The sequence below is a fragment of the Manis javanica genome, chromosome 10 (assembly GCF_040802235.1).
Source record: "Manis javanica isolate MJ-LG chromosome 10, MJ_LKY, whole genome shotgun sequence".
In the NCBI taxonomy this organism is placed as follows: Eukaryota; Metazoa; Chordata; class Mammalia; order Pholidota; family Manidae; genus Manis; species Manis javanica.
The window spans coordinates 111,332,197-111,359,521 of record NC_133165.1 but is presented as its reverse complement, the minus strand read 5'-3'; the positions used below and the strand labels follow the sequence as shown (position 1 = coordinate 111,359,521).

Below are 27,325 nucleotides of genomic sequence, written 5' to 3'. Positions count from 1 at the left end.
TTCATCTGTTAAGGCCAACTTAGGAAATGGGCGTAAAATGAAAATGAATCATCTAACAAGTAAAGCCCCAAATAAGCTCTTTCATTTTCAGAAAAAGCAACAAAAATAAGAGCTCCAATTTTCCTTAGGTCCACCACAAAGCAACTCTACATATGGTAATTTCTATGTCTTCTTTAAACTCAAGCTGTAAAAAAAAATTTTATAAGAGATAAATGTGTTCCAGACCTCTTTAATATAATGTTTCCAATCCCTCTTACATAAAAGCTGAACTTGTATCACCAAAAAATTTACATTGAACTTAAACTGTCACTTCTCTACTTATTTCCATTACTAATATAACAACATTAATTCTAGAAAAATAATAGAAATGCTTTTTAAGGACAGAGGACTTAAATTATTTTTATGTATTCAAATGGTAAGTCTTGTTAAATTAGCGTGAAAGTCTCTTCATCTACACACAATTGGCCCAAAGAAACAGGCCATTTTCAACACAAGAGGCCAATCCATTTTAACAGTGAATAAAGCTTTTGAAAGCACTACACACCCTCTTCCAGGCTGTCAAATTTTCAAAATGGTCCAGTATTTCTTCCATTTTTTTAACACTTGCAGGCCCAGCATCTTACAATTAGATTAATTAAAAAGGAAACAATGAAAAAAAACCACTGTTTCCCTCTGATCAAAATTATTCCATTTATGCTTAATTAGCTTTAATCCAAGCCTACATATATCTAATGACGGGGATATGACAATTCAATCCATTTGCATATTTTAAATGCCTTTTCTAAACTATACTTTGTAACAGCTTTAAAAGAACAGTCTCTTTCTCATGCCAATATGCCACAGCTTAAATCAGGAGTATACAAATTAGGGGGTAAAAAAGAAAATGAAAACAAGGCTTCTCAGAGCCAGGGGTGTGCTGAGTGGGGTGGGGTAATTTACCCAAGGGTGGGGGCAATTTACCCGCCACATCACAAACTACAATCTTTTCAGCCCACCAGACAGAGAAGCATTACATCACACTCTTACACTGATAGGGGGAGGTGACTCTGAGAAAGCAAGTTTTCTGCTTTCTTCCCTCCCAGCTCCCAGGCTTTCTAGAATCCTGCATTAGGAGTAAGGGAATTTAACTTAAGGGCGCTCGCTGCACGGCTTCAGGGGTAGCACACATCCACATACCCCTACTTATTTATATGGCCCTAAATAAGCACTTCACAATGGATACATGGCCAAAATAGACAACCACACACAAATGCTTAATCTGTGCTGAAAAACCCAGTTTATCTGTACAACTTTAAACAAAAATTGTGATCTGTGAGAAATGGAGGAAGCCAATTCACAGGGAGAAGCTGAGAAAGAAATGATTCTTAATCGGGGTGAATAGCTGTTTATATCTTTAAAACACCACGTTTACAAGCCCGCCCTACCATTTGGTTCAAACCACGATCAAAATAAAAGTGCATCTGGCTGCACATTTGAGAACACACACAGACACCCGGTGCAAATGAGCGCGCGCAGAGAGGAGAGGGGTGATCCACACAGTGCTGGGAGGTTTTCAAGCAGGGGAATCTACAAACCCCAAACCTCCTGGTGTTCACTCGCCCCCAGCCTGGTATTTAAAATATATCACACCGTATTTTAAGTTTTACATCTCTCTAGGAAGGATGGCCTGGGTTTAAAAAAAAAAAAAAAAAAAGGCTTTCCCGTGGTAGTGCTTGCCCTCCCAGATCCTTTGTCGGCCTTAGCAGCCGAAAGAATGCAAACCCATTTATATTTATGCAAATTTTTGCAGCAGATTTAAGGGGGCAGGAAGAGGTCTGTGTTTTTAAAAACCTCTTTCTATATCAAATTCCCAATTAGTCGCAGCTTCATTTATTTGCAAGACAGAAACGATGAAAATCTGCATATTAGTTAAAGTGCAATTAAATCACTTCAAATTTAAATATTTTACCAAGGCTTTTTTCATTTCTAAAATGCCGAACCAAAAGTACATCACGGGTCTGATTTACACAGATTCGCGAAATGTCTGAAGCCAGTCTCCATGCTAGACAAATGTCGATTTGCAACACCACTAGTGCAAACGGTTAGACAAGATCCATATAAATCAACTGGTTTTTAAAAATTGAAAATATTTACCAACCTCATAAAGTGCAGCAGTGCTTAAATCCAGCAAATTGAGGCATACAAGGTAGAAATGGAAATGAAAAAAGGTCCAAAAAATGATTTCTTTTTGTCTATCTGTTTTTTTGTATTTTAAATATTCAGAAACCAGCAGAGACTCTGTCGGCCATTTTGGCTTGAACTAACTCTCTCACTCACTCTCCCTCTTGCTCTCTCTCTCCCCCTCTGTCTCTAAAGGAAGCAGCTTTTTGTGACCTTCAAATAGAGGCGGATCATGTGACTTCGGGTAGGTTTGTCAATCAGGAAAGGGGAGGGAGCTGGGGATGAAACTGCCTTAAAGGGAAAGCGGCCCATTTCAAATCACTTTCATTTGTGAAATGCTGTTATCTCATTCTCTCCGCCTACACACACAATGTGAAAGTGGCAACAGCATAAGGGTAACAGATGAACAAAATATAAAAACCTTTATTGGTTTATAGAAATATGCTCAGTTGCTAAACGATTATTGAAGATTCTGGAGCTAGGCTTGCTTGATGCAGTTATTCTCTGGACTTTTGGGCAAGCACAGGCTGGCAAACTGCTCTTTAAAAGGGGGCTTAAGCAACCCTTTACCCAAACAAGAGACTTTAGTTTTTAAAGATGAAGGTGAAATGTAGAGTACAACTGATTTCTAACAAGTTCCTAATATGCAGAAGAAAAGACACTGAAGTATGAACTGTGAATGGCAATTCAGAGAGGTTAAGTGACTAATCCCAAATCACACAGCCAGACTGCTGCAGAACAGGGGCTGGTTTCCTAATCAAACTCCACATTTACTGTTTTTGGTTTACCTGTGTTTGGTACCTCCTCTCCCCACCCCAAATAAAAACTATGCTCTGACATACAACCTGAGTTCCTCTAGGATGGGGCAGAGTTGAGTCATCTTTAATCCCCTCTCCCACCTGATGAAATAGGTCTGCAGCTGAAATGGAGTAAGCACTAAATTAAAAACCTTCCGGGTTTCCCCCATTCCTAAGTCCCTTCTTACCATATGCATCTCAGTTTAGCTGGGTTTGCTACCTAGCCCTGGGGCTAACAGGCTGTGTAACCTGAGTTAGGCAAGTCCCTTACCTCCCTGGGCCTCCGTTTTCTCATTTGGGGAATATAAGGATTGGACATCACTAGACGGTATCTCTGGTTCCTTTCAGCTCTAAAGCTGCACTTGGCTTCTGTCTTTTAGCAGTTCTGTTCATCTTACCTTTCCATTCAGTAGTAAGTCATTACCCCTGGAAAGCTTTCCTTGACCCTCCCAGACTAGACCAGGCTTTCCTGTCCAACACTCCCATAACATCCTTTACTACTTCTCCATAGCTCTGGTCACAGCTGCAATTTGTTATTTGTGAAAGAATTTGCTTCTCAGTTGTCTCCCAAGTGTATTTAGGGACAAACACATCTTTCTTCACTGCTGTGTGAGGCTGCACACCAAGCCCCACAGAGGAGGTGAATAACTGAATGAATGAATGAATGAATGGATGGATGGATGGATGGGTTGGGCCTCCATGCAGAAGTGCCAGGCAGGAGGACATCTGCCACCAAATACAAGGAATTAAAGTCATAGTTTCCAGAAACTCACCTCCATCTAAAACATCTTTGTTTTAAGGACTATTTGAAGAAATAAAGTACTAAAATGACAGAAAGTGGGTAAAAGTGCCCTGTAACCATCAGACTCCATATATCTCTATAAACCAAGAGAGGTGAGATTCCACAATGTGGTTCTCCCAAATGAACAAAGCTGAACAAAGCCAGCCAGCAGAGAACCAGTGGATGCTGTAAGGCTGGGATTCCATGAAAAGGAACCTATGAACCCTTTCTAAACCCCACATGTTTGTCATCCTGGCTTCTGGGTCTTTATACAGGCTCTGACTTTCACTTTTCCCATTCAACAGAAGTACAAAAATGAGCTATTTCAGCACAGGCAGAGGTCAAAGCCTGGCTAATCTGGCAGCTTCAATTTTACGATGTAAAATGCATTCACTGTCTTAGCACAGCCCTAGTGGAGCAGGAGCCAGGACCTGGACTGACAATTGAGATGTAGGCAAAAGCAGGAAACTCCTAGGATGGAAATTTTGAATATTTAGTCTATTTTTATACTTCCAATGCCTTCCAGATGAGTTACGGAAAGCTTACTTATGTGGAGCATGCTCAACATGTTAAAATGCTTGTTTTAATTTGTGATGGGAACAATTTCTTTGTAAAACTGAATTTTGCTAAGTCTCCATTTCCCAATCAATGCAGAGTACTATTGTATAAATGAGTACATGTGTGTTAGCTCGTAAGTGTTAAATAACAAGCTTCATGAAAGTTGGGAAACACATTTCAAAACAAAATATTCTATTTTCAAATAATATGATCAATATTTTTCCTTCAAACTCCAGACATCTTTTTCGGGTGAGTTACCTCTAAACTTAGAACAATTAGTCCAATTGTTCACCTAAAAGAAACAAGTACAATAAGTACATTATTTCCCTTGTATTTCCAGACATTTTAGACTCTGTGATATATCTATTTTTTCCTATAAACAATTTAGGCAGTGTCTTTAATTTATATTATGACAAGGTGAGAATACATAGTAATAAAAAATGATTTTACTTTCTAAAACAAATAAACTAGAACCTATACACTCAAATGAGTGTTCTCTTGGCACCTTCGGCAACTACATACCACTACTAATAGATTTATTAGAAAGCAAAATTGAAAAATAATGAACTGAACATTTAACTCAAAAATCTAGAAAGCGAGCAACAAACCCAAAAGAGATGTTAATAATGGTAAGAGCATGAATGTAAAACAGTAGTTGACAAAAGAGTAGACTGAATCAATAAAGCAAAATTTTTTTATTTAAAAAAAAGAAGAAAACATAAACAATCCTTTGGAAAATCTGGTCAATTAAAAAAAAGGGAGAGAAGTTGTAAGTTAACATTAGGGCTGAGAAAAGCGATTTTGTAACTACAGATCTGGAGATAATTCTTTTTGCTGTGAGAGAGTTACACATGACTTTATGTCAATAACCTTGAAGATTAAATAAAATGGATGATAGTAGAAGAAAACAAATTATCAAAATCAAGTCAAGAAAAGTTATGAAAACAACAAAACTCAGCATGAATTTGTAGGTTCAAGGAATCTGCCACTAAAACTACATTAGACACAGATGATTTTCTCCGTGAATTCTACCAAGCTTCTACTGAACAGATAACTTCCATGTTATCCCTATTATTCCCTAACTTACGGAGGTAAAAGAAAAAGCTTCCTAATTTCTTCTATGAGGCTAACATATTCCAGATACCCATCTGGACTAAGATGCTACAAAAAATAAAACTACAGACTAATCCTCACTTGTGAAGACAGACACAAAAATTCTAAATGTAATATTAGCAAATAGAATTTAGCAGTTTTAAGAGAATAATAATTGTGACCATGGAGGGATTCTACCAACAGTGCAAGGATGGTTAAATTACAACATCTATTAACGTAACTCTTCAACTTGTTCAACACGTACTAAGTGCTTTCTTACTACAGTGTCCAACAATGTGTGAGGTGCTGGGGATAGGGCGGTAAAGGTACTTATAAGTAAAGGTACGTATCCACATACAGCTAACATCCTCATGGGGGAAGGAAATCACTGAGAAGGAAGTAAGAGTTCAATGGGATGTGGAATAACTGGGGGAAGAACACAAAGGATAACCAGGAGGCTAGGTTAGGACAAATGAGCAGGAGAGAGATATGAGATGAACCCCAGAAGATAGGAAGTGCTAGATAGACCATGCTGGTCTTGCAGGCCACAGTAAGCATTTTAAGAACTGTGGAAAGTCAAAGAAGAATTTTAAAGCAGGAGAGTGAACAGCGCCATTTTATCCATTAATACTCACTCCACTTAATATCTAGAGTCTACAAGCTTTTCATGGGCCTGGGAAAATGTTTGGGACCTGAAGAAATATATTTACAAGTCCAAAACACAAAAAGAAAATTATAACCATAAAAATAAAAAATGCTTAAATGTCCTTGAAATATAACAACCCAGAAATTTCATCCACTTTTAAATTTAGGATTTATACAATTTTCATTACATGTGACAACAATTCTCACTTTGCAAAAATTCCTAAATGTGTTGACTATTAAGAAATCTTAGGTAATTTTAAGTCAGTTATTTGTAGCCAAAGAATTTCAGAAGCAAAATTATTAAAATTCTTTTAAAATGTGATAGCAAAAATACGTACATACATATGATGACATATATGAGATTTTAATGTACATTTAATGTTTTCTATAAAGTGGGACAAAGTTTCCAAAACCTCCCAAAGTAAGCACTCCAAGGACCCATGAAGGTCTCACAACCACTTTAGAAGAAACAGGATCAGACTTACGTTTTCAAAAGCTCACCCTAGCATCTATATAAAGAATACACCATAGAGGCCCAAGAGAAGCAGAAAGACAGGTGGAAGGTGATTGTGACCATGTAGGTGAGAGAGGGTAGCTCAGACCAGGTGAAGATGGTAGAGGTGCAGAAAACTACATAAAATATGTAGAAGGTAGAAGTGATTCTATCATAAGATAACTGGTTGTTGCCGAGAATGCAATTTGTGACCATGAATTATAGTAAGGCCAATCAACTCTTTCAAAAATAAGACTCCAAACTCTGGACTCACCATTCGTTCACGCAGTTAAGAACCATTTTTTGAACATCTACAATGTATTAGGTACTAGGCTAGAATCAGGCTCAGGGGGATCCAAAGATGATTGTTAACACCTTGGAGGACAGAGGCATGTAAATCCATAATTAAAATTCAGCATGTCAAGTGCCGTAACTAAAGTATAAGTAGAGATACTACATAGTTATGCTACAGGAATACAAAGGACTAACTGCTGGGAGAGTCAGAAAAGATTTCACAGGGGAAGTGAGATTTTGAACTGAATCTTAAAGAATGAGTTGCAGTTTGCCATGTTAAGAACATAGTCAAATGATTTTCTAAGTTTTATCAACTCTAGTATTACCAAATGTTGATGATGAGTAAGGCTGACAAGAAAATATATAAATGTAAGAGCTAAGTTTTCATAGGATTCTTACTCCCAACAAAGTCAGAAGGTAGAAATAGCCAAACTACATGGGAATCTCCAATGCAACTAGAATCCAAAATCTTTGGATTGTACCTGCGAAACAGGATGTTAGCATTTAAAGTCTTATTACATTGAGATATTAGATTGTTAGGAGACCTTTCTGGGAACATTAAAAAACAACTCTTAAATTCTTTAGAACCAAACATCAAAAATCAAATTTGCATTGGGAGGAAGCCTTCCTTAACACTTTGCTTTTGAGTCCACTGTCGTCCTCCAAGCTTCTTGGCACACTGCACTTATCTTTATGGTAGCATACCCTTTATTATTATTTCATGCCCTTTATTATTGTTATCCATTTACTTGATGCTTCCCCCTCTAAACTATTAACTTCTTAAGGGCAGGATATGTGGTTTTAATTTCTGGATTTACAACATAGGAGGAATTTGATTACTGTTAACTGAATGAATGACCAAACAAAATAGCAAAGGAATGAACTGATTGAATACTACGGAACCGAGGTATTTATGAATACTATGGAACCTAGGCAAAGAACACAAACCTTAAAATCCTCTGATTGGGAGATAAGACATACACACAGGACAGTCATCAAGAAGGTATAAGATAAATTGTTAGCTGTATGGTTCCACACTCAGGACAGACAGGATTTAGCAAATGGAGACACTACAGCTCAGTTGAATGGTCAAAAAGCAGAGGTGTTTCAGTATGGAGCTGATGAAGCAGAAGCTGCTCTGGACCCCTTAATTTCACAGGGCCCAAGCCCTAAGGGGGTATACTAACTCTATATCCAGATGATCTTTTTTTTGTTGTTGCAATGTATTTTCTTTTCTTTTTTTATTGTGGCAAAATACATATAACATAAAATTAACAACTTAACCAGTGTATAGTTCAGTAGTGTTTCATATATTCACTTAACAGATCTCCAGAATTTTTTCATCTTGCAAATCTGAAATTCTGAACTCATTAAACAACTTCCCTTTTTCCCCTCCTCCATCCAGCCACTGGCAACCACCATTCTTTCTGTTTACATAAATTTTACTACTTTACATACCTCATATTAAGTAGAATAATACTGTATTTGTCTTTTAGCGACTGGCTTATTTCACTTAGCATAAAAGGTTCATCCATGTTGTGACATGTGACAGGATTTGCTTCCTTTTATGACTGAATAATGTCCTATTGTATGTTTAGACCACATTTTATTTATCCATTCATCTGCTGATAGACGCGTGGATTGCTTCTACCTCTTAGCTATTGTGGTAGTGCTCTATGATTACTGGTGTGCAAATATTTCTTCAAGACTCTGCTTTCAATTATTTTGGATACATAGCCAGAAGAGGGATTGCTGGATCATGTGGCAGTTCTATTTTTAACTTTTTGAAGAACCTCCATACTGTTTTCCATAGCAGTTACACCATTTGATAATTCTACCAACAGTGCACAAAGATTCCAATTTCTGCACATCCTTGTCAACACTTGCTTTTTTCTGGTTTGGGGTAGTGTTTTTGTTGTTTGGTTGATAATAGCCATCCTAATGGGAATGAAATGATACCTCCTTGTGGTTTTGATTCATATTTCTTTGATGATTAGTGATGTTGAACATCTTTTCATGTTTGCTGGCCATTTACATAACAACTTTGGAGACAGGTCTGTTCAAATCTTTTGCCCATTTTTTAATCAAGTTATTTGATTTTTTTGTTGTTGAGTTGTAATTCTTTATATATTCTGGATATTAATCTTTTATCAGATATTTGATTTGCAAGCATTTTTTCTCAATCTGTAGGCTGCCTTTCCTTCCATGAATTATGTCCTTTGATACACAAAAATTTTTAAGTTTGATATACTTGCATTTGTATATTTTTGCTTTTTTTGCCTGTATTTTTGGTGTCGTATCAAAGAAGCCACAGCAAAGTCGTCACAAAACTTTTCTCCTATATTTTTTTCAAGGAGTTTTAGGTCTTAAGACAAGGTTTTTAATCCATATTGAGTTAACTTTTATATATGGTATAAAACAAGAAACCAACTTCCTTCTTTGGGAGGTGGGGATCCAGTGTTCCCAACATCTTTCTATCTCAACTCTCCTCCCATCATTATTCCCCCCATCAGTAGAGTGAGAATGGCTGAAGGCATTTTGGGGATCCGTAAGGGGAAAGTTAAATTGGTAATATATTTATTTTGAATTTGGAGGAATATATTTATGTGGTTCTCAATCACTTCCATGTATAACCGAGTTACTGTTAACCATCCTGTGTACAAAGATGTTATGGGCCAACTCACTCTGTATCATGACAGAAATGTGCAAGGCCAGATGATACCATGATATAAAGGTGTCAATTCAAAGAATACTTCAGGGTAATCAAGAAAAAGTGAAGCTGTTAAACCACTGTGTTATATACTTGAAACCAGTATCAGATTGTATATCCACTATATTTCAATTAAAAAAAGAAAAAATGAAACCTTGCAAATAAAAGATACTTGATAGTTTTCCCAGAGTTAATAACAATCTTACAACTTTATACAATGCTACTAATAACATGTTGTGAGGCTGAAAGGAGCTTCTCTAATCTGTCATCAAAAAAAGCCTTATTTTGATCAACCATGCTATGAAAAACACTTGAATAATCTATTCTCTTTTTAGAAAGTATCACAGAATTGTTACAATACAAAGGGGTAATCAAGAGCAGACAGCCAAAAAAATGTAGGGAAAAAAGTTTCACAGTGAAGTGTTAGTGAATTAATACAAATTTATATTATTTTTCTGAATATTGAACTTGCCAATTTTTAAAAAGTTGCCATTTTTTGTGACTTCTTTCGTCATTGTAAATAAATATTCACTTTCATACCTAATTTGTATTTGAAATTAACCTTCTTTTTCTTAAAGAGCATTCCCACAAAACCTCAATTTGCTCCTGGTCAGAAAGAAGGGCCTCTGCCTGAACAAAGACCTGTAATAGGGAAGGAAGCCAGGTGTGCATGAAGACTTTAAGGAAAGCCCCTGGGCAGGAGCAGGAGCAGAAGCAGGAAAATCCTTCCAACAGTAGAGAAAAGAGGCCTAAGTAAGCCAACGGCATCTTTTTGAGACCCTCAGAAGCAAAGAAAAGTTCAGACTTGAATAGAAAAGCATTTTCTGCAAAATTATAATCATCAACAACTGGCTTACAGGTAGGGAAGCTTAAAGAGAAGAGGAATGATAAAATCAGACCTGCTGGAACAGACCTGAATATAAAATCAAACATGACATGTTATGAATTCAGTTTCCTTCTAATAATAAATAATATAGTTACAATAAAATAATAACAAAATATTCTAGAGTTAGGATTTTTAATACCCTCGTCTCATATTTTCAAAGTATGTGGAACAGGGATCCTTAACAGGCAATGTGAATCTATTGACATTTTCACTCGTTCAATATATATTTATGATGCAGGGACGAAGCTGACAGTCTCTACCCTTACAGAGATGAAGATCTGGCATAAATCCTTAACCTGAACTCCCATGCCTGCTATAATGTTGTGCCTCCTCTTTCCTTCACTCTCCCCTCTACTTCAGCACAAACTTTGTTCACAGAGATTTCCAGCAAGAAGGACAGCCTAGGCAGAGTGCCCAGGACAGAATTCGTACCCTCTAGTGATCATAAAAATTGGGGAAAATAAACCTTAGCTTCTCTTCATGATACCACTGGAGATTCTTGCAGCTGAGTATCTGTATCTTCAACTATCATTTTACTACATGGTAACATCTCCTCTCCCCAACCAAAAAAAGCGCCTTAAAACACCAATCTCAAGGAACTACACAAATGCATCTTGTCTTTCAAGAGCTGTTTTTCCATAAAGGCGTATTATTTGTCCAGGAGCAAAATACAGGCTAATAAATAAGACTTTTATTAAATTAACTGCAGTTTCCTGAGAGTTGCTTGGTCTCCCCTATTCATGGTTGTTTAAAGTCACCACCTTAACCTGTAAGTAGTAGCTACTCACAGTTTGCAGTCATTTTCAATTATGAAACACATGTCTCCTGAAGTTATTCTTACTGTAATTAATCCATGGTCCAAATATTCAAGAAAAAGTTCATAAAAAAGAATTTAAAACCTATTTATTATGGTTCTGAGAATCCTAGGGGAAAAAGATATTTTTAGAGAATTACTTCCTTTAAATAACTTCAATGCAATTAGAAAATTTATTAGCAACTGAAGGTTTCCCAAAGACCTAGAACAAAATGTTTATGGCTAAAAACTCCTAGCACCCAAAATTCTATGACCAAAACTATCATTTATTGAACCTCTGTGACATTTTTAAAATACCAGTTAGCTTGAAAATAAAATGTATTTCCTTTCTCTCAAAAATAATCTGAAAATATTATAGAAATCCAACTATTCTTCTGATGTCCAACTTACTGCTGTGTAATAGAGACTGAGTTTACAGAGAATTCAATATAGTACTTCTTAGTAAGTTTATTTCCACGTGTACATATTTTAATTGTTCAAAGGAAAAAAAAACTGGTGGAAGACAGATGGTAGGATATAGAAAATAAACAGTTAAAAATAACAACAACAACAACCTTTCCTATGGTCAAATACCAACCAAGCTTTGTGTTTTAAAGATAATTATCTATAAAAGAAGTGACTTGAAAATATTTTCATTTTTTTCTGTACTTAGGAAATGCTGTAAAGCTGCCCAAACTTTTTCAAAAGGCACCCAAAAGATTGGTTCCCAAAGAGCTCAGTGTTAAATTAGGTGGTCAAATATGAAACAAAGAATATCCTAATAAGAGGAATTCTCACTGTAGAGATTTGGGAATAATAAATTTTAAAAAACTGTACTTCAGTATAGGATCAACCCAAGAAAGAGAGACCTATAGGTTAATGAGCTAGAGTAGGAGCAGAACTAAAGCTAAGGTAAGGACAAACTTAGAACTTACAAAAGGTCTGTAAAATTGGTAACTCAGAAAAATGAAAAAGGCTTTTTCTAACTAGACATTTGTGTATTAGTAAGAAGAGAATTCACTCAAGACATCAGAGTTAAGACATTTGAAAACAGCACCTCATGTGCAAAGTCATATTATACCAACTGGGGTATGGAGAGCAGTGTGGACACCACAAATTACATTCTTCTCTTGGAATCAGTATGAAACTGTCTTCAACACTTCGATTTCCTTCTAGGTCTTACACACAAGCTCTGAACAGATTCTCCCTTAGAAAGGGAAATCAAAAAAGACGGCATCTCGAGGAAACAGAAATACAGAAACTGATAGAATTAATTCTACCAACAATCCCACAAAGGGGACACTGTCTACAAAACACATTCTAAAATGAGATGTCTTCTTGTCTTTAAAATTTTAATATACTTTATTTAATACAACATATACAAAGATTATCACTCCAACATAAAATCAGTATAAGAGGAAGGAGCCAAGATGGCAGCGTGAGTAGGACAGCAGAAATCTCCTCCCAAAAACATAAATATTTTTGAAAATACAACAAATACAACTATCCCTAAAAGAGAGACCAGAAGACACAGGACAACAGCCAGGCTACATCTACACCTGCGAGAACCCAGCACCTCATGAAGGGGGTAAGATACAAGCTGCAGCCTGGTGGGACCTGAGCGCCCCTCACACCAGCTCCCAGTGGGAGTAGAGGAGTCGGAGCAGGGAGGGAGAGGGAGCCCAGCACTACTTAACACCCAGCCCTAGTCATCCGCACCAGAGAGCAGACACACAGTGCTTGAGTGGGGTGCTGGAAACTAGGGAAACAGGACAGTAAGACCTGTGCGCAGGTCCCTGCAGCCGGTGCCCCGGGGACAAAGAAAAGTAAGTGCTTTTTGAAAGTCTTGAAGGGACAGGGACTCCACAGCTGGATGGAGGCACCCCAGCACACTCAGCCCAGCAGCTGGGAATCCCCAGGAACTCCGGGTGCACTAACCCCCAGGGCAGCAGTGCAGCTTGGAGGCCCCTCACTGCGATAAACAGCTTTCCGCCCATTCTCCCTCTGGTGTGGCCCCACAATAGTGGAGCAAGAGCCTGAGAGCAGCCACGCTCAGAGCAACCACAGAGCTTAACTCCACAGCAGCCAGGCAAGAATCAGAGACCCTGTCTGCATGCAGCTGCCTGGCACAAGCTGCTAGGGGTCACCATTTTCCCAGGAAAGAAAGGCCAGGAGCAAGTGGAAAGGGACTTGGTTCTCCCAGCTGACACATGCACCAACTGCCTATGACTACCTCTACTGCCATGAAAAGGCAGAAAAATTTGATACAGACCAGACTAACCCAGACATCCTCCCCTGAGAAGGAATATGAGGAGATAGATTTAACCAATCTTCCTGAAAAAGAATTCAAAATAAAGGTCATAACCATGCTGATGGACTTGCAGAGAAATATGCAAGAGCTAAGGAGGGAGAATACAGAAATAAAACAATCTCTGGAAGGACTTAAAAGCAGAATGGATGAGATGAAAGAGGCCATTAATGGAATAGAAATCAGAGAACAGGAACACATAGAAGCTGACGCAGAGAGAGATAAAAGGATCTCCAGGAATGAAACAATACTAAGAGAACTGTGACCAATCCAAAAGGAACAATATCAGCATTATAGGGGTACCAGAAGAAGAAGAGAGAGAAAAAGGGATAGAAAGTGTCTTTGAAGAAATAATTGCTGAAAACTTCCCCAAATTGGGGGAGGAAAGAGCCTCTCAGACCACGGAAGCACACAGAACTCCCAACAGAAGGGACCCAAGGATGACAACACCAAGACACATAATAATTAAAATGGCAAAGATCAAAGACAAGGACAGAGTATTAAAGGCAGCCAGAGAGAGAAAAAGGTCACCTACAAAGGAAAACCCATCAGGTTATCATCAGACTTCTCAACAGAAACCTTACAAGCCAGAAGAGAAAGGCATGATATATTTAATGCAATGAAACAGAAGGGCCTTGAACCAAGGATACTGTATCCAGCACAATTATCATTTAAATATGAAGGACGGATTAAACAATTCCCAGACAAACAAAAGTTGAGGGAATCTGCCTCCCACAAACCACTTTTACAGGGTATTTTAGAGGGACTGCTCTAGATGGAAGCACTCTTAAGGCTAAACAGATGTCACCAGAGAAAATAAAATCACAGCAAAGAAAGTGGAACAATCAAATACTAACTAAAGGCAAAAAATAAAATCAACTACCTACAAAAGCAGTCAAAGGACACAACACAAAAGAGCAAAAGAAACACCTAATATACAAAGAATGGAGGAGGAGGAATAAGAAGGGAGAGAAATAAAGAATCATCAGACTGTGTTTATAATAACTCAATAAGTGAGTTAAGTTAGACAGTAAGATAGTAAAGAAGCTAACCTTGAACCTTTGGTAACCACGAACCTAAAGCCTACAATGGCAATAAGTACATATCTTTCAATAATTACCCTAAATGTAAATGGACTAAATGTCAAAAGACACAGAGTAATAGAATGGGTAAAAAAGCAAGACTCATCTATATGCTGCTTACAAGAGACTCACTTCAAACCCAAAGGCATGCACAGACTAAAAGTCAAGGGATGGAAAAAGATATTTCATGCAAACAACAAAGAGAAAAAAGCAGGTGTTGCAGTACTAGTATCAGACAAAATAGACTTCAAAACAAAGGAAGTCACAAGAGATAAAGAAGGACATTACATACTGATAAAGGCGTCAGTCCAACAAGAGGATATAACCATTATAAATGTATATGCACCCAACACAGGAGCACCTACAAATGTGAAACAAATACTAACAGAATTAAAGGAGGAAACAGAATGCAATGCATTTATTTTAGGAGACTTCAACACACCACTCACTCCAAAGGACAGATCCACCAGACAGAAGCCTCAGTAAATTCAAAAAGACTGAAATTATACCAACCAACTTTTCAGACCACAAAGGTATAAAACTAGAAATAAATTGTACAAAGAAAGCAAAAAGGCTCACAAACACATGGAGGCTTAACAACATTCTCCTAAATAATCAATGGATCAACAACCAAATCAAAATAGAGATCAAGCAATATATGGAAACAAATGACAACAACAACACAAAGCCCCAACTTCTGTGGGACACAGCAAAAGCAGTCGTAAGAGGAAAGTATATATAGTGATCCAGGCACACTTGAAGAAGGAAGAACAATCCCAAACGAAGAGTCTAACATCACAATTATCGAAATTGGGAAAAGAAGAACAAATGAGGCCTAAAGTCAGCAGAAGGAGGGACATAATAAAGACCAGAGAAGAAATAAATAAAATTGAGAAGAATAAAACAATAGAAAAAAATCAATGAAACCAAGAGCTGGTTCTTTGAGAAAATAAACAAAATAGATAAGCCCCTAGCCAGACTTATAAAAAGAAAAAGAGAATCTACACACATGAACAGAATCAGAAATGAGAAAGGAAAAATCATGACGGACCCCACAGAAATACAAAGAATTATTAGAGGATACTACAAAAAACTATATGCTAACGAGCTGGAAAACTTAGAAGAAATGGACAACTTCCTAGAAAAATACAACCTTCCATGACTGACCAAGGAAGAAACAGAAAATCTACACAGACCAATTACCAGCAAAGAAATTGAATCGGTAATCAAAAAACTACCCAAGAGCAAAACTGCTGGGCCAGATGGATTTACTGTGGAGTTTTATCAAACATACAGAGAAGACATAATACCCATTCTCCTTAAAGTTTTCCAAAATATAGAAGAAGAGGGAATACTTCCAGACTCATTCTATGAAGCCAGCATCACCCTAATACCAAAACCAGGCAAAGACCCCACAAAAAAAGAAAATTACAGACCAATATCCCTAATGAACACAGATGCAAAAATACTCAACAAAATATATGCAAACCAAATTCAAAGGTACATCAAGAGGATCATACATCATGATCAAGTGGGATTCATCTCAGGGATGCAAGGATAGTACATTTGAAAATCCATCAACATCATCCACCACATCAACATAAAGAGGGATAAAAATCACATGATCATTTCCATAGACGCTGAAAAAGCATTTGACAAAATTCAACATCCATTCATGATAAAAACTCTCAACAAAAATGGGTATATAGGGCAAGTACCTCAACATAATAAAGGCCATATATGACAAACCCACAGCCAACATCATACTTAACAGCAACAAGCTGAAAGCTTTTCACCTAAGGTCAGTAACAAGACAGGGATGCCCACTCTCCCCACTGTTATTCAATATAGTACTGGAGGTCCTAGCCATGGCAATTAGACAAAACAAAGAAATACAAGGAATCCAGATTGGTAAAGAAGAAGTCAAACTGTCACTATTTGCAGATGACATGATACTGTACATAAAAAAAACCCTAGACTCCACTCTAAAACTACTAGAACTGATATCGGAATACAGCAAAGTTGCAGGATACAAAATTAATACATAGAAATCTGAGGCTTTCCTATGCACTAACAATGAACTAATAGAAAGAATAACCAGGAAAACAATTCCATTCACAATTGCATCAAAAAAAATAAAATACCTAGGAATAAACCTAACCAAGGAAGTGAAAGACTTATACCCGGAAAATGACAAGACACTCATGAGAGAAAGACAACATTAACAAATGGAAATTCATCCCATGCTCTTGGGTAGGAAAAATTAATATTGTCAAAATGGCCATCCTGCCTAAAGCAATCTACAGATTCAATGCAATCCCTATCAAAATACCGACAGCATTCCTCAACAAACTGGAACAAATCATTCTAAAATTCATATGGAACCACAAAAGACCCCGAATAGCCAAAGCAATCCTGAGAATGAAGAATAAAGCAGGGGGGATCTCGCTTCCCAACTTCAAGCTCTACTACAAAGTCACAGTAATCAACACAATTTGGTACTTTTGATACTTGCAAAAGAACAGAGCCACAGATCAGTGGAACAGAATAGAGTCTCCAGACATTAACCCAAACATATATGGTCAATTAATATATGATAAAAGAGCCATGGACATACAATGGGGAAATGACAGCCTCTTCAACAGCTGGTGTTGGCAAAACTGGACAGCTACATGTAAGAGAATGAAACTGGATCACTGTCGAACCCCATACACAGAAGTAAATTCAAAATGGATCAAAGACCTGAATGTAAGCCATGAAACCATAAATCTCTTAGAAAAAAATGTAGGCAAGATCTCTTGGACATAAACATGAGTGACTTCTTCATGAACATATCTCCCTGGGCAAGGGAAACAAAAGCAAAAATGAACAAGTGGGAATATATCAAGCTGAAAAGCTTCTGTACAGCAAAGGACACCATCAATAGAACAAAAAGGTATCCTACAGTATGGGAGAACATATTCATAAATGACAGATCCAATAAAGGGTTGATATCCAAAATATATAAAGAGCTCACGTACCTCAACAAACAAAAAGTGAACAATCCAATTAAAAGATGGGCAGAGGAGCTGAACAGACAATTCTCCAAAGAAGAAATTCAGATGGCCAACAGACACATGAAAAGATGCTCCACATTGCTAATCATCAGAGAAATGCAAATTAAAACCACAATGAGATATCACCTCACACCAATAAGGATGGCCACCATCCAAAAGAAAAACAAAAACAAATGCTGGCGAGGTTGTGGAGAAAGGTGAACCCTCCTACACTGCTGGTGGGAATGTAAATTAGTTCAACTATTGTGGAAAGCAGTATGGAGGTTCCTCAAAAAGCTCGAAATAGAAATACCATTTGACCCAGGAATCCCACTTGCAGGAATTTACCCTAAGAATGCAGCATCCCAATTTGAAAAAGACAAATGCACCCCTATGTTTATCACAGCACTATTTACAGTAGCCATGAAATGGAAGCAACCTAAGTGTCCATCAGCAGATGAATGGATAAAGAAGATGTGGTACATATACACAATGGAGTATTATTCAGCCATAAGAAGAAAACAAATCCTACCATTTGCAACAACATGGATGGAGCTAGAGGGGATTATACTCAGTAAAATACGCCAGGTGGAGAAAGACAAGTACCAAATGATTTCACTCATATGTGGAATATAAGAACAAAGGAAAAACTGAAGGAACAAAACAGCAGCAGAATCACAGAACCCAAGAAAGGACTAACAGTTACCAAAGGGAAAGGGACTGAGGAGGATGGGTGGGAAGGGAGGGAGAAGGAGGGGGGAAGAAGAAAGGGGGCCTTACGATTAGCATGTATAATGTGGAGGGAACACGGGGAGGGCTGCGCAACACAGAGAAGACAAGTAGTGATTTTACAGCATCTTACTACGCTGATGGACAGTGACTAATGGGGTATGTGGGGGGACTTGGTGAAGGGGGGAGTCTAGTAAACATAATGTTACTCATGTAATTGTAGATTAATGATATCAAAAAATAAAAAAATCAATATAAAAGTTACTAACTTTACATTTTTTTGGTACTATGTTGAAAACCACTGTATTTTGCATTTAAAGCACATTTCAATTTATTGCTAATTTTTTATCGTGGTAAAAAACATAACATTAAATTTATCATCTTTACCATTTTTAAGTGTGAAGTTCAATCGTGTTAAGTATGTTCTTACTGTTTTGCGACAGATCTCTACAACTTTTTTCATCTCCTAAAACGGAAACTCTATGCCCAGTAAACACTAATTCTTCTCCTCCCTCCCTCTAGCCCATGGCAATCACCTTCCTACTTTCTGTTTCTATGATTTTGAGTACCTTAGACTTCAGATGAGTAGAATCATATATCATATAGTATTTGTTCTTTTGTGATTGGCTTATTTTGGTTGGCTTAATATTAGCCCTTTGGATTCATCCATGTTGTAGCACGTGACAGGATTTCCTTCTTTTTTAAGGCTTTATAGTATTCCATCTTATGTCTATATTACATTTTCTTTAACCATTTATCTGTCAATGAACATGTAGGTTGCTCCCCCTATTGGCTATTGTGACTAATGCTGTAATGGACATGGTGTGCAAATATCTTTGTCCTGCTTTGAAGGATTTGTTTTTAATGATCTTTCATAAAAACCAAAAAATTTAAGAAAATTCAATCAACAAAAATTTACTAGAAAAATTGAATCGTTTTAGTAGGTCAAAGACAAATATCTTTTGAAAATATGAATCAATTTCAGCATGGAGATTTAAACGTTAGACTTGTGTGTTAAGTTACAATTTTTTTTTTTAAGTCAGAAATGAAAAAGTGGCCAAACTCATCTTTTCAATACACCAAAAGTGGTATTTAGTTGCAAAACAATTTACAACAAATGATCTGCCCACAAACATCTAGACCATCACTAAATCATATAATAAATAAATATATCATTAATAAATATATCATAAATGAGGCCAAATCCAAAGCCTGTCTGGATGGAAACATTTTATCTTTAATGAGTTTTCAGTAAGCATGGCCAAAAGCAATCCATAAGCAAGTATCTGTTTATGCTGCTTTTTGAAAAGCTTTAGTAGTTTTATATTTACCCCTGCATTAAACACATTATGTGATTAATGCTGTGTGAGTTTCATGTAGTAATTATATGGCAATAAACTTATCTTGTCTGATCAGCTACAGTAGCTCATAAAGTGAATATCCTTAGACAAAAAGATTATATTAGATATACTAACAATAAATAAACCTCATTAAAAAACAACAATAGTGAATAATATACCTAAAGTATTTAAAGCCATACACTCTACTAAATCTTATTAAGACATACATCAGAATTCAGCACAACTCATCTAAATATTAAGTTTAGCAGAGATATTTCTCAATATCAAAAATTATTTTTTCAAGACAACTTCCCACATGCATAGCTACCTTTATCTGACTATTACTAGAACCTAGTTCCACTGAAATAAGCACCATAGAAATAAAATAAAATTTTCAAGACTATGGTAAAATGTTAAAAGAAGACACAAGGGAAGTGGAACAGATCAGCTAATAAAAATAAGTGTAGTCCTAATCTTTACAAGAATTTGCTCTGTGACCTTGCACAAGTTAAATTATCCCTGTACTCCACCTGCCTCATAAGTGAAATAGGTTTCATACAAGCTACTACCAATGAATAAGAGCCACTTTGGAAACCAATTTGGAAAAAAATTAAGCTAGATCTCTGCCTCCCACCATACACAAAAGTGAGTACCAGTTTAATTGAAGGTCTACATGTAAAAAATAACCAAGAAACTAATATATTTTATTATGTCAGGGTAAGGAAGACTTCTCTAAGCAAACACAAAACATAGAAAACATAAAGGCCCATCAATTTTACTACATAAAAATCTAAAAGGTTTATGAGTATGAAAGATAACCCAATGTTAAAAGATATAAGGATTGGGAGAAAAAATTTAAAACATCTTAACAGACAAGGGTTAATATCTCCACCAAAGTCTCAGAAGAATTATGTAGGGAAAAAAATCTATTTAGTTGTTGTTTTAAAATATACAGAAAATGTTTAGGAAGATTAGGAGGGGAAGAAAAGTGAGACAAGAATCTCACTTTACTTTCTAGATCTACATTTACTGTTTGAATATTTCCTGACAATAAAATGTATTACTTTTATAATTAAAAAAATAAACGAATGAAGGGAAATTTCACATTCAACTGCTGAGTCATTCAGCAATGTGTCACTTCCAGGATCTAGAGTGTAGTATTCAGTTCCTAGATCCTACTATCCAGGATTCAGTTCTCCTTTGCCAACTGCAGATCTGAGATTTAAAAAATTTTTATTTTAAATCTTTTTTATTTTGGTTATCTCCAACAAAAGAACATGGCACGTCTCCTCTCCAGTCCCACAGAAGAGGTGGGCAGGTCCAAGGGAGGAGTACTCAGTGAGAACATTTGTTTCTGCTTTATCCTTTCCATATATGACAGCAGACCCAGTCCAGGAAACAAAAACAAAACAGGATTCATCTGTGAAAAGGCAATATGAGACACTTGAGAAAACAAAGCAAAGGAGATGTTAAGGACACAACACAGGAAGTTTCAAGCCCACTTGGGGCTGTTTGAAGCTCTATGAAAGAAATGTCATTTGTATAACATAAAACTTGTGGGAGAATCTGCCCTAGCAATGTTTCCTGAATACCTAATGAAGCTGACTCAAGATAGGGGTTACTGGAGCAGGTTTTTAAAGATAAAGACTGGTTTGTTTGGGAAATGGATAGCCTCAAGAGAACAGAACTTTCATCTGTGTTTTAAAAATAGGCTTAATACCATTACATTATTTCCCCCAACTCCCTCTTATCCACAAGACTTTGATCTTGACAACCAACCACAATACTTTTCTGGAACATAGGCCCCAAGATTGGCAAAGTATTTGGCTTCAAGAGATATTTTAAAATCAGAAAGATCCAGGTTCAATCCTAATTTCCATTTCAAGATGCATTACCATGAGCAAGTTACCTGCCGTGATCACTGAGTAGAATGGAGACACTGTAATGAGTAGAAATAACCCATAGAGCATCTAAGCAAAGTACTCTGTGCATGGATAACCCTCATCAAATGAGAACTTTGATTTTTATATTATGAGACCTTTGGCCAGAGTGTAGGGATGAGTGTGGGCAAAAGGGCAGAAAGAAACACCTGAAGTGCCTGTGCAATTCCACTGGGACTAGACATTGGGCATTCTAATTTGCTAAAGATGAATCAATTCCATCAGCCCTTGCAGAATGGAAGTGCATTTGACAGAATAAAAGTTAGGATTTATATTGTAACCTATTTTTAAAATTGCCTAGTTAGCAAATTAAACCAGTTATAAAAATATCCTGGTTTCCATTCACAACAAATATAAGACAAGCATTCTCCTTTAATGAACCTGGCCTCATGGCAATATAGCATATTCTGCATAATTCATTCCTAGGGGTTTTGGACACATAATTTTCATAAGACAGACCAAAACTAAATCATTTTCTAGGAAAAAAGACTTAGGAAAGGAGTTTCTTTCTACAGATTTTCAGTAAATTCCATGAATCACTCACTGTCCCATTCAATTTAGGAAAATACTGTCTGAATAAAAAACAGTAGTTATGTCAGTACTTTAAGCCAGTCTTAACTGTTTTTCCTTTAAAAGGGCATAGGAAACACCAATCTGCTCTACAACACAATTTTTCAAGTTCTGTGACAGAAGGAGAAAAAAATCTACTCACTGTCACCAAAAACTTACCCAGAGAACTCCCAATTTCAGATTTAAAATGTACTACTCTTTAAAGTCAGAGGAGAGATCCTGAATTATTTAGATTGTTGGCTAAGTTATATTATTTATAATTCCTGTTCCTTTAGGGAAACAATTTGTTATATAAACAAAGCTCAGAAGTATAAATAACTAAACAGAATAGAATTTCAGGAAGTACTATTCAAATAAATTCACACTTGGAACACAAGGAACAGTCTACTAATTGAGTTCACTTCATAAAGACATAGCTAGGGAAAGGGTATAGCATTTTATACTTTCTTTGGAAATCAACCAGACTGAGTTAGTTCAATTTGGAACATCCTGAGCCTTAAAGCCTTAAAGCCTTTGCTAAAGTGTAACATAAATTTTGATTAGTCAAGTGTGAAAAACTACAACGCCAACTTTCCCGTCCCTCCAGTTAGTCTGTCTATAAATAGCACCAATGCATTAACAGCACCAAAGCAACTGGTGAGTTCCACAATGTGCCCGGCTTATACATCCCCTGCAAACATGCTCTCAGCATGTTTAACCAAAGCGCTTCTGAAGGTCTGTAATAGGACCCTTTTTAAATAAAGCGTGACTCACTGTTTGCTTTCTTCACCAGGAGGTGGAGTCTTGCCATGCCCTTCCATTACAAAATCCCCCTGTTCCACCTGCAAAGGCAAGCACCACTGGTCAGTAGTAGTCAGTAACTAAGATGCAACTCACTCCAAAGTGCCAGGGCCTGCCTTGTGCAGAACCATGTGGCCATTTCACTATAGTGCCTAGTACAGAAGACTGGGCCAATGATTTTCAATCTCTAGGTTTGCTCAAGGCATCCCTCCTTGCGTAACTAAAGTAAAAAAGAATAAAAAGGAAGCATGTTTATTTGCAAACTCATGTAACTGTGGGAAAGGATTAGCATCCAGAATACAACAAAGAATTGCTATGAATCAATAAGGAAAAGACAACCTACCAGAAAAATGTTACTGAAGAGGATGCATAAATGAAAAGATGTTCACTCTCGTGTCAACCACGAAAGTGCAAATTAAAAATACAAAGAGATACCATTTCACAACTACCAGGGCTAAAATTAAAAGGTTGGGCAATATCAAATGTAGACAGGGGTGCAGAGCAATAACAACTTCATCCATTCCTGGTGGGAGGGAAAACTGGCATGACTCCCTTTTAAAAGTTTGCCATTATCTAGTATCTAGTATCTAGTATACTTGACTATGTATTTACTGTACAAATCAGTGGTTGTACTTCTAGGTATATAACTGAGAGAAACTTTTGCACATATATAAAAATATTTTAATAGCATTTTTTTAACAAACAAAAAACCAAACATTCATCAACAGTAAAATAGGCTGTGTTCTCAAACAATAGATTATACTGTACAAGAATTAATCAACTATAACCACACATCTCAACCCAGATGAGTTATAAAAACATAATTTTGGGCAAAAGAAGCAAGTCAAAAAAGAATACACACACAGTAAAATTCCATTAATACAAAGTTCAAATATATAAATTTTAAAACCATATATACATATATATGTGTGTGTGTGTATACATATGTGGTTTTTAAAAACTATAAAGACAGGGAGTGACATACACAATTTAGGCTAGTGATTGTCTCGGCCAGGTGGGGGTGGGGGTATTCCATTAGGAAGGGGCATAGACTGGAGCCTAGGGTATGGTTATGTTCTGTTTCTTTGGCCTATATGGTAGATATATGGCTGTTTATTTTGTAATTATTCTTTTAACTTTTTTACATGTATGGTTTATTACTCAATACAAATTTTCAAAAGGAAAAAAGCACTTTACTATTTCAGATGGTTTATTGATCTGGAAGCTCAGTGACAGCAACCACCACAAACAGGATTGTCTATCAGTCCTACAAAACTCTCCCCCAAAAGGCTTTAAAAAATCAAACAGATGTACTCAAGGAGAGGGACAAGACTATTCCCAACTTAGAAAAATACAGTCCATTTCTTATAGAGAACTAATAATATGGAAGACAAACAACAGTTACACAGATAAACACCATAAACGAAACCCAACTAAAACAAAAAGTTTTCCAGTTCTGCCATCACCTCCAGTCTTCATCTCTCAGGAATACTAGAGAAGATAGGATAGTATTAAGAAGCTAAGATTCAAAAAGGGCAGAAAAACTGAAAGGTGTACTTAATTTCCATTAAATAGAAAAAGTGAAGAAGTATAGGCAAGAATAGTAAAAGACACACATTGGTGCATACTATAAAATTCAAACCAGACTTTGACCTTATTCTTCTCTTATGAGTTCATTCTGCAGCCTACTGGACTTTGCCAAGAAGAAAGAGGATTGTCCCATCCTAAGTTTACATGGTGATCTAAAAACTCTAGAAGAAAAAACAGGGTTGCCGAGGGAACCTTAACAAGAACTAGAGATGATCTTGATCTGGTGGTGTTACAAGAGTGTATACATAGGTAAAAAAAAAAATCAACTATGCATTTTATGCTTTTAACTGTATGCATGTTATGCCTTAATTTAAAAAAAAGGTGACAAATTGTTTAAATTTATTAAGCTCCTTGGAACCTCAAGCCCAAATCATTTTTTTGAAAAACAAGAATGACTATTCTTCCACTTTATAGAGTATGAAGTTTTGTATAAGTATAAAGATGATCCTTCATCTTTAAAAATCCTCTCCAACTAAAGAGCTCTAAATTTTGGATACTGGTCTCTGCTTACTAGTTTTTTTAATAAGTTTTTTCTGTAATCAATTTCTCATTAAGTACAATAAGAACAAGAAGTGCAGATGACCCTTGAACAACATGGGGGTGAGGAGCACCAACATCCCCCAACTGCAGGAAAAAATTCACATGGGAATTGTGACTTCCCCAAAACTTTACTAGTAAATAGCCTACTGTTGACCCTAAGTCTTACCAATAACAAAACAGCCAAGTAACACATATATGGTATGTATGTTATAAGTGCTATGTACTGTATTCTTACAGTAAAGTAAGCTAGAGAAAAGAAAATGTTTCTTCAAATTGTTGCAAATCTCCAAAATATTTTCCAATGTATTTTTTGATAAAAATCTGAGAATAAATGGACCCACTCAGCTCAAACCCATGCTGTTCAATGGTGAATTGAGATAATCAAAAAGCCCACAGCTTCAGTAACTTCTATGTTAACTTCCAAATCTTTAACTGCAGTCTCCATGTTTTGCATACTAGTCTTCTCTACCTGGATAACCCAATAGTCCAAAGCGAAACACTACCTGTGTCCTCAAATTTCCTTTCCATTTAATATTCCCTCATTCACTAAGATCCCCAAACAGGAAACCTATACAGGTAATCCTTGCTTTTCAAAAGTTCATGTTATGCCACTTTACCTTTTTTTTTCCCCCAGCTTTATTAAGATACCATTGACACATAACATGGTGTAAGTTTAAGGCATACAACATGATTTGATACATACGTATACTGTAAAATGATTTCCACGTACATTTTAGATGTCATAGCTAGCTAATCTTTGCTTTTAGCACAGTGTAGTGAATTCAGGAAAAACATCATAATTTAGTTTAACATTTTTTATAAATTATATTTTTTAAATTTTGGAAGAAATATATATATTGTGGGTAGTAGAGGACATGTAAATCAAAATCAATGAAAAAATTAAATGAATAGCAAAACATTTACTTACTCACAATTATATGTTAATCAAAATACAATGTAAGGTAATGCTGTATTACCTTAAGTATTTAGGTTAGGCAGAACAATTGTATGATGTCCGCTAGTGAATAAATTCTTGTATTAGTTTTGAATAGAGTTACAAAGAAAATTATAAAAAATGCCTACCTATATTTCACGATGAATGTAGCAGAGCTATAACTTTATTTAAATCCCCAAATAAGTAGGTTTAGATACCTACAGCTTCTTTGAATTAATTTTAGGTTGATTAGAAGTATTTGCCCAACTGAAGAATAATATCCTTAGTTCCTATATGTATTTTAAAAGTAAAATGTTTATGTTTTATTTTCAATTTTTATTTGTAAGCAAAACATATATCGCTACTTAAAAGTTAAATCCTGAAAAGGCTTTTGGTTTTTAGCAGTAGCTCACACTATTCATCTGCTCTCAATTCAGGTTTTATTCTGCAAGTATTCCTTTCCAAAGTGTTTTTGATTGGCCCTCCTGGTGTCTCTAACCAGAAGGAAACCACAAGAGAAAACACTGCTGAAGACGTCCATTTCCATTGCTTGTGCAGAGCTGATTCACCATGAGATTTTCTGCAATTTTAGCTTCTGGGAATGGGTTTACTTTTGACATTTGGCTTCATTTTCCTATTCCAGGTTCTGGGGCTCCCAGGCATTGCTTGGCTGCAGCTGGATCATTCAAAATCTCTGTCTCCATCTGCACACGGCATTCTCTCCCCAGTCTCTCTGCCACTTTGCTTTTATGAAAGACCTACATCAGTACCTGTTTTTGTTAACCAAAAGAAATCCAAGGAAGATTTCGCTTTTATGGAAAAAGGGAAAATGCAAAAATTGTGTTGCACATTTGTTTTGCCATGAGCCATCAGAGAGGCGGCCGTACCCCAAGCAGAGAGAGTGGACCTGCCAATCTACTTCCCTGGGAGCCACACTCAGCATCTCAGCATCCAGCTGCTGGAGCTTTGAACTGGTCTGTGAGAATCTGTGCTTTATCTTGATTTATTTTGTGCATCCTTTCCTAAGAAGTGTTCTGAGCTATCAGAAAAGCTTACGAGAGGTTATTTTTGAGTGTGCGAATGCTCAAAAAATTTTCCTTATAAATTAATGGTAATTGCTTCTTCACTTTACATCATTTCAGCTTACAAAAGGTTTCAGAGGAACACTCTACTGTCAGATAGCAGGGGAAACCTGTAATCTTACAAGATACTCCACTTCCCTTCCTTAATCGCACATCTTGTTAATCACCAAGTACTGTGGCTTTTGC

The 27,325-nt window shown here is 36.5% G+C and overlaps 1 protein-coding gene across 6 annotated transcripts in view; it reads right to left on the bottom strand.

Annotated features, from left to right (window-relative positions):
- The window catches only part of TNRC6B (trinucleotide repeat containing adaptor 6B), a 266,350-nt gene that overhangs the window by 130,418 nt on the left and 108,607 nt on the right, over positions 1 to 27,325 (bottom strand). For 3 of the 6 annotated variants that reach the window (XR_012121613.1, XM_073213903.1, XM_073213908.1), the window contains exon 4: positions 22,967 to 23,034. The exons of 1 other annotated variant lie outside the window; for it this stretch is intronic. Coding sequence is in view for 3 of the 5 variants with exons in the window: in XM_073213903.1 (XP_073070004.1) it covers positions 22,967 to 23,034 (68 nt within the window). In the remaining 2 variants the exon portion in view is untranslated. Of the gene's footprint in view, positions 1 to 2,137; positions 4,907 to 22,966; positions 23,035 to 27,325 lie in introns of those variants that run through there. 2 more of the 6 variants (XM_073213907.1, XM_073213906.1) reach the window with 1 other exon arrangement.